This window comes from Callospermophilus lateralis, chromosome 4, assembly GCF_048772815.1.
Source record: "Callospermophilus lateralis isolate mCalLat2 chromosome 4, mCalLat2.hap1, whole genome shotgun sequence".
Lineage (NCBI taxonomy): Eukaryota > Metazoa > Chordata > Mammalia > Rodentia > Sciuridae > Callospermophilus > Callospermophilus lateralis.
The window spans coordinates 78,100,607-78,116,258 of record NC_135308.1 but is presented as its reverse complement, the minus strand read 5'-3'; the positions used below and the strand labels follow the sequence as shown (position 1 = coordinate 78,116,258).

Here is a 15,652-nt window from a genome sequence, read left to right as displayed (position 1 = left end):
TATTCCAGGTTCAAAATATAAGTTATGAACTCATACCAAAACACCTATCTAATTTAGAATCATACCCTTCCAAATCCCTGTACTATGACAGGGCAAGTATAATTTGCCACTTTGTTGTTGTCAATAAATTTGTGAATGCATGTTCCTAGTGCTAAGTGAAAACAAAAATAGAGTAGCAACTGTATATAACAAGTTACAAAACATACCTCCATCCTGCTTTATTTTAAAGAACTTGACATGATTTGGCACTTGTGGAAATAGCTGTTTGGCTTGCTACAAATCCATTTCCTATCTGTGTACTGCCTGGCACTGTTGATTCCATTATCATTCAGGTAGGCACATTCGCCATCTCCTCTGATGGAAAACCTAAAACCAGACACAAAAATATTAAATATTCATAGGTTGGACATCCACATTTGCTTCTCTACTATAATAGAGAAGCATCAACCCTCCATTTTTTGAATGTGAACAAGAGAAATGTGTCAGTCATTGGTAGTTTACATTATTTCTGCATTTAGTTTCCTTTACATTCTCAGGGTATTTGCTTGAGTAACACAAGTTTATCATTTATCTATTATCAAACCCACTTATGTTATTGATTAGGTATTTAACTGATGCTTGCCGCTGTCTCCAAACTTTTGTCACTGGTGGACTTCCCTGAAGTTTTTTTTTTTTTTTTTTTGGTCTTTTCTCCAATTGTTTCATAAATGGATGAAATTTTTAAAAAATAACTTAGTACTAAATTCCTAAGAGAATTTAATTTTTTTGATGAAAGTGATTGTGCCCCTATATTTGACCCATTCCAATGTAATGATTACTTTCAAAACACCACCATTGAAATGTTCATAGTTCAAACAACAAATTAAAGGAGGTAGGACTTCTTATTGTTTCAGAGGTTGCAGTTCATGGTCAGCTAGGTCTGTTGCTTTGGACCTGATGTGAGGAAGAGCATCATGGTAGAAGGGCATGGCAGAGGTAAATTGCTCAGCTCATGACACTCAGGGAGCAGAGGCAGGCATAGGGGAAGGGGCCAAGAACTAGGTAGAGTCCCCAAGGGCACACCCCCAAGTGTGTGCCATATATACAACTTTGGGAAAGTCTCAGCCTAGGCCTGTCATTCCAGCACAGTGCTTTTAATGCCCACTTTTAATATACAACACATGCCATTGTGAATGACAGATTATCTGATTACTGTATTTCTGATTAGAAGGAGAACAGCGTATCCAATGTTTCAGGTTAGTATGTCAATGTATCTACTTCCTCTAGCCATGTCCCACCTGCCTACAGTTACCAAGTATCCATTAAAATTATTAATCCTTCAAGTGGATTTATGCACTGATTTCCTTCTGATAGTAAAACATTAGAAGATATTCCCCATGTTTCTCTGGAAACTTTGCTCTTATGAATGGATGCAGCAGTGGAAAGAGTGGACTTGAGAGTCTTACAGATATCAGTCCTTCGACACTGGCTTCCTCGGATATTGCAGCCCTCTCTGTTTATCAGCAAAGCTCTAAATCAGTGCGTAAGAAAGCAAGAACTATGTGGGATGCTGTCATCCTGCTAAAGATGTCAAGTGAAATCACAGTTAGGGATGTTCTTTCCAAAGAACAGGTACTCAATGGAAGAGCATAAAAATATTAACATTTTTAGGAATTTAATGGGGATTGAATCTAGGGCCTTGAGCATTCTCAGCACACTGTCTACTGCTGAGTCCAGGATTCAAATTTCTTATCTGTTAGTGCAATTCACTTTCCTTGTGAATACCTTTCTCATCCCATTCACAAGTTACACACATAACCACACATGAATTCAATGGAAGAAAAAGAAATCTGAAAACTTACAAAGCTTTATATTCAGTGTTGTCTGTCCACCTCCAAACGTGATGTGATGATTCTCTGTTAAGGCCAATCCAATGATCAGAAAGCCCTTTATATCTTTTCAGAAAATTCTGTTATAAAACACAGAAAGTGAAAACATGTTTCTGTTTTTCAGAAAGATCTTGATTTTATCTTCTCTAGAGACTTCTATTTTAGAGGTGGCAGCTTGATATAATTGAGAAACATAGACTTCAAAGTTAGACCAATCCTCAATTCTCAGTTAAGTCATCTAATATCTGTGAACCTATATTTCTTCATAAATGACCATATATTCAAATTTGGGAAAGTCACAGCCTATGGCTGTCATTCCAGCACAATGTTTTTAGTGCCCACCTTCAATATCCAACAATGTGTCAATGAAGATGACAAGTTATCTGGTTAGCATACTTCTGAGTAAAAGAACAGTATATCTAATCTTGCAGGTTAGTATATCAATGTATCTGAAATGACTTGCAGAGTTCCAGGCCAAGAATATATCTTCAAGAAATGGCATACACTAATATGTATCCCATGCCCCAAGTTCTGTCTGAGATGGGATCCTTTCTCATATTTCAGCTTTAACTTTATGCAGTCTGAACCACTCAGAGAACAAAGAATTCTAAAGAAAAAAAGTGATCCAAAAACGTTTCTTACCAGTTCCTCCTGGCTTTCAAACTGAGCAAGACTGGATGCTAAGGAAGCACAAAAAGTCTGGCTGAATGTCCAATTCCCTATGTCTTCAGAAAAATAAAAACACTTGTTTCCAAATCCAATCCAATCTTTTGGGCAGGTAGCAAACACAAGGTTCTCTACGATTGGCTCTGTCTTTTTTGCTAAAATTGAGACAACCAAAAGGAATGACAATAAGTCAGCTTTTTCATCTCTTTTATTTACTTTTTTTCTGTTTACAATCCCATGGTCTATTTTGAAGTATGCATATGGATTGTTGCTTTCCTGACTTACCATCAAGTCTTATCCCAAGTGTAATCATCATCTGTCCAGTGACCTTCAAGTTGGGAATCTGCTCCCATTTCTGGGGTCATCCTTCCTGCTTTTTACAACAGAAAGGAAAATTCATTCCTTGTCCTGGATTTTACTATTATGCATTTCTTCAGGGATGCAAAGCTTCCAGTACACAAAGTTTGACACTGTTCAAAACACTGTTTTTAATACCAAAAGTACAGTCTAGGATTTCCAAAATTTTCTGATTTTGTGTGTGTGTGTGTGTGTGTGTGTGTGTTCTGTTAAATGTATGTAAATGTGGTACACCACCCATGAAGCTACTTGAGTGGTCTTTTACTTGGTACCAAGCCATGGGGGACCTAGGTCTGCCCTTGGGAATAATCCTTGCATTCTAACGTGTAGACTTGAGATCTCTGCCCTCTCTCTACTAGTGGACTGACTCTGGTAGCTCCAGAATTAGGCACAACCCATTGGGGCTGGACAGCCCACTTCATACCTTATTTGGCAGAGGAACATTCTATGGAAAAAACCTTTGATGTTTACCCCATACAAATAAACCAAACTCGGGCTCTCAGCTCTTGCTCTGTCTCTTCCCAGTGTGGAAACTCTGCCCTTAATGTCAAGAAGCCATCCCACCCCCACTTTCTAAAATTACTTTCTGTGTATTGTGGTTTTTTCCACCGCCTTCTTTTCTTAGCTTTATGCCCCAGCCAGCCCACTCCACGCGGAGGAAACCCAAATTCCACTGCTGGTGCAGGTAAAAATATTTTGGCCATTGGCCATTGTTAGATGTCTTGAAACCAACAAGATTTCAGGGTACATCTTATTGGAAGAACAGATACTTTCATTCCATAGCTCTACCTTCTCCCTCCCTTAATGTCTAAAAATTATGCATTGTTTTTTGGAATGTTTAGTGAAAACAAAACAAAAAGAGATCAGGTAAGAGCTATCAAATATCAAAACTTATTTTCTCTTAGATTTAATAGTAGGCAATTCTTTACAATTATTCTTAATTCTTATCCCTAGAGTGAGTCACTAGGTAATAGGATAAAAGCAAATAGCTGTAAGATCAGTATCACTGATATATTTTAATATAACAATTATTTTTCAGAGACTGTTAAGTATTTTAGGTGACAATAAATAAAACTTTTGCAAAACATTTATCTGACATTTTTAGATTTGTGCATTATTAATTGAGCTATTTAAGGCTAATTTAATGAATAATATGTTTTTTCATATTAAATAGTTTTATGAAATTTTTACTCCAATGATAGTCAATTCTCTTCTTATTTCTTCATATAAAATGTTTAATATATGTTTTTATTAACAAAAACTAAAATTTTATGCTAACTGCTATTCCAATTAAATCTTGGGGGAGGGGCTAGTAGATTAGACAACTCTCATGTTCATAGAAAAAAAATTTCATCAGAGGATTAGTTTTCTTAATGGAAAAGTCTCTGAGGTTTTATACATCATTTAATTTAATTAATATGGTGGGCAAATATCATAATTAAGTACACTATGTGCCGGTATTTAGAGAAGAATTAGTATACTTTTTTTGTCATATTCCCCAACTAATACATATTCATATTTTGAGCTATACATAATATTACATTATGGCAAATTATTGAGAGCAGAATATGAATTAAATCACAATTTTTTTAATATATAAATTACATTTTCTTTTGATAATTATCAAAATTTATATTAAATAGTTATTAAAGTTATAATTCTAAATAATCTGGAAAATTTATTTTAAGAAAGGCTTATCATATGATTTTTTTTTTTTTTTTTTTTTTTTTTGGTAATGGGGATTGAACTCAGGGGCACTTGACCACTGAACCTCATCCCCAACCCTATTTTGTATTTTATTTAGAGACAGGGTCTCACAGAGTTGCTTAGTGCCTTGCTGTTGTTGAGGCTGGCTTTGAACTTGCAATTCTGTTCTCAGCCTCCTGAGCGTCTGAGATTACAGGCATGCGCCACCTCACCCAGTAATTTATCATATGATTTTTTTAAAAATGAAATTTCAATGTATATATACATATTAAGTGAATGAAAAATATTAAACATGAAGAAATAAACTTTTAAAAATACAAAGACATTCTCACATTATGATAAAATTCTAGAAGAGAAATACTTTTGAAAAAAACAAACCAACTAGACTTTTCTAAGATTAAGAAAGTTTTGGTTCATGTATTTTTTTATTATCAATTTTTAATTATTCATTAATACATTCATTCACTCATTCATTCATTCATTTTATGGTGGGGGAATCAATCCTAAGTCTTCATGTAAGCTAGACAATCACTCTACTACTGAGTTACACTCCCAGACCCATGGCTGATCTTTATACCAAAAAAAAAAAAAAAAAAAAAATAGATAATGGTGTGTTTCAAATCATGACAAAATTTATATTCCAACAGATATATTTAAAAGGACAATATAAAGATGAATTTTAATACGCCAACATTTACCATGTGCTAGAAGTTACATCATTTACAACTATTTAAATATCTGATGAAAAATGTCAGGTAATATGTAGTTTTTCGAATTATTTTAGGTCATGTTTTAGAAGTTGTAGGATGGCTTGGGAGGCTGAGGCAGGAGGACTGTGAGTTGAAGCCAGCCTTTGCAACTTATCAAGGCCCTAAGCAAAGCTGGTGACCTATTGCCTGTATGTATAAAGGATGAATTTTTTAAATTAATTTTTTATTTGTTTTAATTAGGTACACATGACAATTGAAGGCATTTATACACTTTGATATATCATATATAGATGGGATATAATTTCTCATTTTTCTGGGTGTACATGTTGTAGAATCACATTGGTCATGCAGTCACATATATACATAAAGTAATAATGACTGTCCATTCTACTATCTTTCCTATACCCACATTCCCTCCCTTCCCCTCTCTTCACTTCCCTCTACCTAATCTAAGGTAACTCTATTCTTCTCTAGTGCTCCCTGCCTTATTGTGAATCAGCATCCTCATATTAGAGAAAACATTCAGTCTTTGGTTTTCTGGGATTGGCTTATTTTGCTCAACATGATATTCATACATTTGGAGTTCCCCTCACTTTCCAGCATTCTCAATCTGCTTAAGTATAAGGTATAAATACTTAAGGTCAAAGGATATGCCTCTACTTGAGAATATTTCAAGTAGACACCTCACTTTTTTTCTTTAAAGGAATGAAAAGTCTAATTGGGAAATTTCAGGAATTAGTCACATAAATGGAATTTCTACACCCATATCTTTGCTCATATCAGTGAATTACAATTATGTTCTTTCCACAGCTCAAAAGAAAATGCTTAAAATTATTGTCGACCTTTCTTTTCCCAAGACTCTATATCCAATCTCATATGAAATACTGTTGGTTCAATCTCTAAAATATCTATGTTGCCCACACCTCCACTGTTATCATCAGGCCTAAGCCATCCTCTTTCAAGTTGATTTCTACAAGATTTTCCTGACAAGTCTTTCTGCTTTTATCCTGGTCCCCTAACAGTGTCTTCTCAGTATGGAAGTCAATTATTCAGACATCAAAGTTCAATGCTGCCACTTCTCTCTTTCTGTTGCATTTGGAATAAAAGCCAGTTTTTAAATAGCTTGGAAGACTCTTGCTATCCATGGAGGATATATTCCAAGTCCCCAGTGGATGTCTGCAACTATGGATAATACTAAACCCTATATATACTAGGTTTTTTCTATACATACATGCAACCACTGGTAAAGTTTGATATTTTTACTTAAAATACAGCCTTTATGGCTTCTCTTAGGTATGTTCAAATTGCCAATATTACTACTTTTGTGCTTTTGGGGCATTATTAAGTAAAATAAGGATTAGTAGAACACAGATACCATGACAGTCAATCTGATAATTTTCCACTTAATATTTTTGGAAAACAGTTGACCATGTGTAACTGAAACCACAGGTAATGGGGGGATGCTGTACCTTCCCCTATTATATTCCTCTTCTCCATTCTTATTCGGCTTTATCTACAGCACACTCCCAAAGTCTTAGGGCTTCGCTTTACATTTTTCTGTCTGGAAGAGTTCCACAGGAAACCATGATTTTTCCATTCCCTTCAAAATGTTGCTAAATAACTTCCCAAAGAAGATCACATTGCTACCCTACAAATATTACAACCTGTTTCACTCTTACCCTGACTTATTCTTACCTATATCCACCTGCTAGAAATTAACTTTGAAGACAGCAGGGATTGTTTTTTGTGTGTTTTATTTACTGATATACCTCAAGTACTTTATACAGTGCCTGACACATAACAGAGCTCAAAATTAAATAAATATTTATTGGCAATATAAATGTGTATAAGATATTGCATAGTTTGGAGGAAAAGTAACTTACCTGACAAAATAATGGAAAGTGCAATGACACTTGCAATTAGGACTGAGATAATGAAAAAGCACAAATAAATTTTGATAGGAGTTACAGGATATATAACTGCTAGAAGTTTTCCTTGAAGACTTTTACCTGCAAAACATAAATACCAAATACAATCTCATGAAATTCTTAGGGAGGAAAAAAATTGATTAGCCACAGAATCAACTCCAAGTTTAGTTTGTACTCTCCTAGTGCAAGTCTCTTCGACAAAAGATCCTGTCCATCAATAATATCCAGAGGGCTAAAGACAAGGGAAATGGAACTTTTTCTCTATAGGATTTTTCAATTTTTGGAATAAGAGACAATGAAAGTATAAGACAAATCAGGAAGAAGAAGAGACATATAAACAATCCAGATTTGCCTCCATAATAAATAACCTGGCTAGAAGTACTAAGGGATACATTACAAGATAAATAAAAGTAACTCATCTTTTTTTCTATTTAAAAGGCTACATTTATTTTTTTAAAGAGAAGTGTTTTTCTTTTTTTTTTTCACATGCCCTTTAAGTAAAACAACTTATGGCCTAATTTCTTCCTTTTTAAATTTTTTATCTGTTCTTTTTAGTTACACATGACAGTGGAATGTGTTTTGACATATCCTATATACATGGAGTAGAACTTCCCATTGTTGTGGTTGTACATGATGTGGAGTTACAGCAATCATGAATATAGGAAAGCTATAGCAAATGCATTCTACTCTCTTTCCCATTTCCATCTCTCCTTCCTTCCCACCATTCCTCTCTGTACAATATGATGAATTCACACTCCCCACCATCATCTATTGTGAGTTATCTCTATATTAGAAAGAACATTTGGCCTTTGGTTTTTGGGGATTAACACGAGAGTTCTCAGTTCAATCCATTTTCCATAAAATGCCATATTTTTATTCTTCTTTATGGCTGAGTAATATTCCATCATATTAAATATACCATATTTTCTTTATCCATCCATCTGTTGAAGGGCACCTAGGTTGGTTTCATACTTTAGCTATTGTGAATTGAGCTGCTCTGAATATTGATGTGTCCTCATCACTATAGTATGATGATTTTAAGTCCTTTGGATATATTCTAAAGAGTAGTGGTTCCATTCCAAGTTTTCTGAGGAATCTCCATACTACTTTCCAGAGTGGTTGCACCAGTTTGCAGTTCAACCAGGACTGTCTCTTTTCCCCACATCCTTGCCAACTTTTATTGTTACTCGTATTCTGGATAATTGCCATTTTGACTGGATGTAATGTAGCATTTTAACAGAATAAGAAAAGACATAGGAGCATCCCAAGAAATGCAGCAAAAACATGAGAAAATTTTTACTTTTTAAAATTTTTTAAAAAAATACAACAAAATATTTAATGAGCAAATTTGTCTTAGCAAATATGAAACTGCCCCAGAGAGGAAGAGAGGGACAGGGGCCTGGGGATTGTGGGGGTGGGAGCCTGTTGGGGAAGGCCAAAGAGAACCAACTAAGAAACAAGGAAAACGAGAGCTGGGCCCAGGGAGGAACAGAAGGAGGGGGCTGTGGTCCTGCAAAGGGGAGAGGGCAGGGCACTAAGGGCCAGTCAACAAAATCCAAAGTAATTTGGCCATGAAATATAAACACAGTGTGATCCTACCATGGGGAGGAGAAAGGGGTCTAAGGTGGGGGAGGCTATTTTGGGAGAGGCCCTGGGGGTCCTACCTGCCCTGCTGTGTGCCCCTCTCCATCCCAACCCCCTCCCTCTGTGTCTGTATGGGTGCTTGTCTGTGTGGGCCTGTGTGCACTTCAGTCCCTTCCCTTCCCTAACCTCTCACCCTCCACCCCCCACACTTAATTGCTGCCATTCCAGTTGCTGCTGGCTGTCAGGCTGTCATTTCGCTGTCACTCCTCTTCCCATCATCTTCAGAGTGGGGGAAGTGTGGGGGAAGAGGGGGATAGGTGGAGAGAGAAGCCTCCATCCAGCCCTGCCTCCACCCTCCCCAGGCCACCTCTACCATAAGTCTAGCTGGTGGTGAGAGTTGTGGTCGCAGTATTTTGTGACAACGTCGCTATTGGTGAATTTAAGAAGGTCCTGCATGGATTTCTGGCAGTCACACAGAAGTCAACTCCACCATGATCTTGATGCAGTCAGGCACCTGGATACCATCTGTGGGCAGGGGACCTCGATGGACTTGAGGAGCTGTACTTGCTGCACTCATCCTGCAGGTCCCCCGCGACCTCCTGTACTCCTGGTTGGCCAGGCCGCCTCTGGCAGCACCAAGTTCAGGAGGCACAGGACCTCAGTAAGGTGGCCGCCCATCTGCACCTGGGAGCTCATCAGGCCCCGCACCTGCAGCACCACGGGTGTCTGGTTGATGGTGCTCATCATGGCCCTCTGCAAGAGCAGCATTTTATCCCTGCAGCTGTATCCCATTCAGCCTGGTCTGTGACCATGACATCAAGGAATCGAGCAAAATGCTATTAGATGTAATAAATGAAATTTATTACATTGTATCCAAAACTGTAGGATACAATGCTAATCTTTAAAAATCATTTCAATTTTTGTATACTAGCAATTTTCAAATGCAAATTAAAATACAAAGTCAGTACCATTTGTAGTGACACCAGTTAAGATAAAATACTTAATTGTAAGCCTATCAAAATATGTCCATAATCAGTATAATAAAAACTATATTCAAAAATAATAAAAAGCTCAAAGAAGATCTAAATCAATAAAGAAATAAAAGATGTTCATAGATCGGAATATTCAACCTATGGATGGAATATTCAAACTATTTCCAAACAGGTTTATAAATCCAGTGCAATTCCAGTAAACACTTCAGCATGATTTACTTTATTTTTCATAGAAATCAAGAAGGTCACTTTTTAATTATGTGAAAAGGTAAAAGAACCAATAGCTAAATTACTTTGAAAAAAAATAGAGATCAAATTTGCAGAAATCAGAGTTCTAGATTTCATTACTTACAAAGTAACAACAATAAAGACAATATCATAGTGGTAAATAAACACATAAAATATGCTTGATGTTAAGACTTTTGAGAAATGCTTGATGAAAGACTTTTGAGAATCACCATATGATTCTCAGAGTGGCAAACAAAACTAAACAAAGTCACAACAGCAAGTGTTGGTGAAGAACAGATGCAAATGAAATGTCCTTCTATTGTGTTTAGAAAGGCAAAATGGTAAACAGTCATTTGCTATTGTCCTGTGCAGCTTGCCCCTAGGTATTCTACACAAGGGGAAAAAACTTGACTTTACATAAAAACCTATATATAAATATTTATTTGCAGTTTTATTATTTTATTGATAATCATTAAAAACTGAAAAATTTGCAATGACTCAAATATTTTTCAGCTGCAGAGAGATAAAAAAAATCACTAGGATTTGTGGGAAAAAAATGAGGAAAAGTTAAAAATAAAGGGGGGGGGCGCGGTAAGAAAAAGCAAAGCAAAGAAAAAAAAAAAAAAACACTTTATTACAACCTTGTACAGACTTGACCAAATCTGTGTCAAGTTTCAAGTTTTTCAAGCTCCAGAGATTAAACAAGCACCAGAGCCCCAGGGTGCAAAAGGTCCTTTACAGCTCACTTGGATGATCTTAACCACATGCTCTATTTCATCTCACACTCTCTCACACACATATTTTTTGCTAACACTTTTTAACCTCTTTTATAAAACCAAGGCCTCTTCCTGTATGATTTTTGAGATACTGCATGTTTGGAAATAAAAGTATTATTCCTGTATCATTGGTCCTTTTGAATAAAGTCCCTCCTTTTCTAAATCCAAATTTGTTTGTAGATGACAAACTATCCATCCATACCACAGTGTGGATCAATCTCAATGCATTACTACAGACTCTACTGCAGGATTCTACTTATGTAACATTCTGAAAAAGCAAACAGAAAACAGACAAGCAGTTGGCAAGGGCTGGGAGCAGAGGAGGGGAATGTCTCTAAAGGGGCCTGAGGGGATTGGGAGTGGGTTATGGATCTTTACCTTGATTGTGACAGTGACTTCATGATTATATGTGTTTGTCAAAACTCAAAATCCATACACCAAAAAAGTTAGTTTTACTGAATAAAAGTTATGCTTTTAAAAAAGTTCCTAATGAGTTCCATTTCTCTATTACATTATACTCATTCTGCAAACATCTCCAAAGAAACCAGGGAGCCTCAGTTTAAACCATACACAAGGACAAAGATATGTAGGATATCTGATTTTAAGCACAGTGTTATGTCATTTGGATTTTAGGTTGACATAAAAATCTCAACATCCATTATTTTTAGTTCTATAGTAAAAGTATCTTAACAACTCAGTGCATCCTAATTTTCGTATATTTTTCATTGTCATTAAGATAGTATAAAAATCCCTTGAATTTCCGTAAAGCTCCAACTTGCCCCTCTGACTAGTCTTCTAAAAGTTCCTCCTTTCTATTCTCCTTTTCCTTATAATGTATCTCTTCTTCCTTTTTTTACTTACTTTTTTGACATTAAAAAAAACCTCAAGCATATACAAAAAGAAAAAAAAATAAGTGCCTAAGTATCTATTACCTTTTCAACAATCTTCAAAATTATCAACATGTAAGCAATCTTGTTTCATATGCATTTCTTATTCACCCCATCATCCCCACACACACATAGTCCTTGAATTAATTTAAAGCAACTCATTCAAATTTGAAAGGAATGGAGTTGATTATGACTGCTGGGTTTTGCATTGTGTTTAAATATTCTCTCCAACTCCAAGAAAGTAATACTGGCTCTTAATTTTTTTTTCTAGCTGGTCCCTGTATGATCCTTTTTCTTTGGTTGTAATCTAAAGAGTTTAAAGTCTATTATTTTAAAATACAAAACTTCCATGATATTACACATATGTTCAAAGTCTTGCAGTATTTGTCTTCCTGAGCCTGACATTTCACATAAAATAATGTTTTCTAGGTTCCTCTATGTTGTCACCAATTACATTATTTCATCCTTTTTGTTGGTGTATAGTAATCCATTGTGTATATGTCACATTTTCTTTAACAGGTCATCCCTTGATGTATGTTTAAGCTGATTCCATATCTGGGTTATTGTGAATAATGCTGCAATAACTTTGAAATGCTCATGTCTCTTACCAGAGACTGGGGAGAGTGGTGGGAAGAAGATGGAAAATGTACAGTGTTACAGATAGGAGCAAGAACTGCTGGTTTTCAATGGCATAGCAGAGGGGATAGAGTTAACAGAAACACAGTATATGGCTCAATAGCTAGAAGAGAGAACTTTTAATATATTCATCACAAAGAACACAAAAGTTTAAAATGATGGGTATGCTAATTGTGCTGACTTTATTATTACCAATGTATACAAGAATCAAACAACACAGTGTATCTTATAAGTGCATATAATTATTATGGATCAATCAAAAAGCTAAAAGTCAAAAATCTGGAGACTTTGAGGGTAATGCTAAAAAACAGGCACCTAAAATGTTTTCTACCAGATATTTCAAATATCCAATAGGACTCAACACTAGAACTTTCTTACATATTACTAACAGCTAGAAAGATACTTATTTATAAGTATTTATAATACTTGGCATTTATTCCATTTGATGTTCATATTTGACATTGAATTTTTACTTTTAATTAATGCATAGTAATTGTACATATTTATTTTTCTTTTACCTTCCTTATACTGTGTACTTTTCTTATCTCTTTCCAAGAGATACTTTGTACCTGATAATCTTCAAATTCTTAGCTAGAAAACAAAATAGAATTTATCTCTCAGAGGAAAAAAAATGAACCATATTACTGGTTTAATTTTAACTTTATAGTTTTATGATCCAAACAACTTACTTAGCTTATAAAAGCAGTTAAGTTTTAGTAATGGGGAAATTACAAATTAGTAGCAATTTTGTAACATTTGTATTTAGAAACATAAGTTTCACATTTGAAATAGTTAATACTGGCCAATATTTGACCAATTTGATGGTTGGTGAAATACTAAGTTCTATTTATGGAAACACTTATGGGCTTAGCTGATAAACATTAATATTCCTCAAGAATTTTCTTTTTTGTTAAGTTTGAACCCACCTCATTTTCCAGGAAATCCAAAACCCTGTGCACTCAAACAATAGAAGAAAATAAACTAATAAACTAATGGGGGGAAGGGAATACATATGTTTAGTTCATTTTCTTCTTTTAGAAAAACAAGTATTTCACTTCATTTTTTTCTAGGTTCACTTCCCTTTTTCTGGACTGCATTAGAAGTATCCATTATGTTGTTCTTCTTTCTCATATAACATCTCATATATTTTACCATAAAGTGAAAATGACAAAGGATTTGCTGGTGAAACAGTTCAGATTCCCTCCCTCACCCAGAAATCCCTACATTTCTCTTTAATTACAAAGGATCAGCAAACTTAATGTCCCAGCTTTCGCAGGGTAAATTGTCTTGGTAAGTGTATTACAGTCATTGGCATTGGAGTCTGCCATCACCCTGGGATATAAAGAGCATATTACTGAAAGTCACAGTGTGACTTGACAGTGTGTAAATTGCCAGAGACATAGGCAAACGTGAATACTAGAGATCTGAACACAAGGAACAGTTTCCTCTCCTCTTGTAATCAACTTCACTCTTCATTTTTCTTGCTTCAGAAATATTTAAGTAACATATACCATAATACACTAACTAATGTAACAATTCTATATCTATCCTCCCACCCACCCTGTCCCCCCTGCAACCTATCACCTTCTATGGAGTCTGTAAAGTACTAACATGCCTGAAGTTCAGCTCCCTTTGTGATTTGGAGGCTGGAGAGTAAAAATATCCCCTTTAGTATTTTTCAAATGTCATCTATTACTTTACCAGGTCCTGCTTTCTCCAGGCCATCCGTGAATCTAAGGTCTGTCTTTAACATTTCCACTGATGCCTCTGCAGTTGTCATCTTGGTGCTCAGACAGGGGAGGAGATCTCTAGTGATCTCTTGGTGAAGACAGTATGCTGGTGGAGCACAGCTGCTCAGAGCAGGAACTGAAGAGCATTGTGAAACCTAAAGCCCGCCCTGGGAGGAACTTTGAAACCAGTTATTCAAGCAAATTATCAGAATGATTTACTAACTGACAAGTTTCTGGCTCTGAGAGAAGGAAAATTTCAAAAGAGAGGAACTAGGGAACCAAATTAAGAGGAACACAAACAAAATAAGTTAAACTGATGAAGGCTTTAAGATTTTAAAATGCTTTTTTAACTTTTCTAAAATGTTTTTTTTTTTTAATTTTTATTTATTTATTTATTTTAACTTCAGAGAACCTCTCTCCTTCCAAGATGAAATAAAAAGGGCCAGTTTTAATCTTCTGAAATCAGCTTTTAGAGAAAGGATAAAATGTATCTAAATATCCTTTCAAGCTCAGGTATCATGCAATCAAGGAAGTGGTCTTCAGACACAGGGGAATAGGTAAGCCTAAGGTGTCCAAGTCACTCATCCTGACCTTTCTCTTGGTCCACACTCCTGCTACAGGTCTCTGCCCTCTGGGCTGAGCCTGCCAGTCTCACCAGCACTGTGGTGGGTTTGCTTTCGATTTCCATATTTTTGTGTTTCATGCCTCTGGATGAGGAGAAAACCCTGGAAACTGGAAAACAGGGAGGCAAGGCTTTGTAGGCTGGCCAAGGACACTTAACCCTCCTCTGTCTGGCAGCTCCTGTTCCTAGATCTTCTGGACCCCTAAGTCTGTGATGAGGAATGGTGGGGGGACACCCCTGACCCAATTTGGGGGCAGACCCTGGGGAATCAGGGAAACCAAGCAGAGGCTTGGATCCAGGCTGGATTTCTGAACTGGGAGCAGAGAAAGATGTGTATGTGGAGCACAAGGGATTACATTTTAGACGGTGAAGCTATTCATCTAAAGGAGGAAAATTTTATTTTAGCTTAGGTTTTCAGAGGTTTCAGTCTGTGGTCACTTACCCCCATGACTGTGGGCCTTTGATGAAGCCAGACTGCTGGTGGAGCACAGCTACTCACCTTGAGACTGACAGAGAGAGAGAGAGAGCCACCGATGGTCATCTCTTCTGTGGTTTTACCCACTTCTTAATAGTATAACTGATCACTGATCCAATGAGGTCAGAGCCCTCATGATCCAATCACTTCCTGGACTCTGAAAATTGCTGCCCTGGGGACAATTTGACACAGGAGCCTGTCTGTATCCAAATTGTAGCACTACTCTAAAATAGAGCCTATTACACTTTTAAAAAAGAAAGAAAAGCAGATGTCTTTCAGTGAGTTGTTTTCAGCCCAGTGACATAGGAACCTCTAATCATCTTCCACTTTGTAGTTTGCTGCTGCTTGTAAATAGAAAAGACAGATGTCCTCTGCCATGGGATACAGTCAGACTACAATTTCATTCAGTGGCAATGCACTGGTTTCTGTCACATTTCAGAAGTAGCACCTCAATGACTTGCTGTAATTTTTTATTCTCTTGGGAGG

General features: G+C 36.2%; 1 protein-coding gene across 1 annotated transcript; it reads right to left on the bottom strand.

Moving 5' to 3' along the window:
• Window positions 1-218: 218 nt before the first annotated feature.
• On the bottom strand, window positions 219-14,377 carry LOC143397718 (C-type lectin domain family 2 member E-like). The gene is made up of 5 exons (XM_076854119.1): window positions 14,041-14,377; window positions 7,192-7,317; window positions 2,511-2,689; window positions 1,842-1,948; window positions 219-366 (listed from the first exon to the last, which is right to left on the bottom strand). The coding sequence occupies exons 1-5, from the start codon at window positions 14,117-14,119 to the stop codon at window positions 219-221; spliced, it is 639 nt and encodes a 212-aa protein (XP_076710234.1). The 5' UTR covers window positions 14,120-14,377.
• Between the last annotated feature and the right edge of the window lie 1,275 nt (window positions 14,378-15,652).

Excerpts from the sequence above, each read along its gene's own strand:
- LOC143397718 (XM_076854119.1), bottom strand. The coding sequence starts at position 14,119 with ATGACAACTGCAGAGGCATCAGTGGAAATGTTAAAGACAGACCTTAGA. Across the intron at positions 2,690-7,191 it reads ACTTTCCATTATTTTGTCAG|CAAAAAAGACAGAGCCAATC; the intron begins GTAAGTTACTTT and ends TCTCAATTTTAG. Across the intron at positions 367-1,841 it reads AACACTGAATATAAAGCTTT|GTTTTCCATCAGAGGAGATG; the intron begins GTAAGTTTTCAG and ends GTCTGGTTTTAG.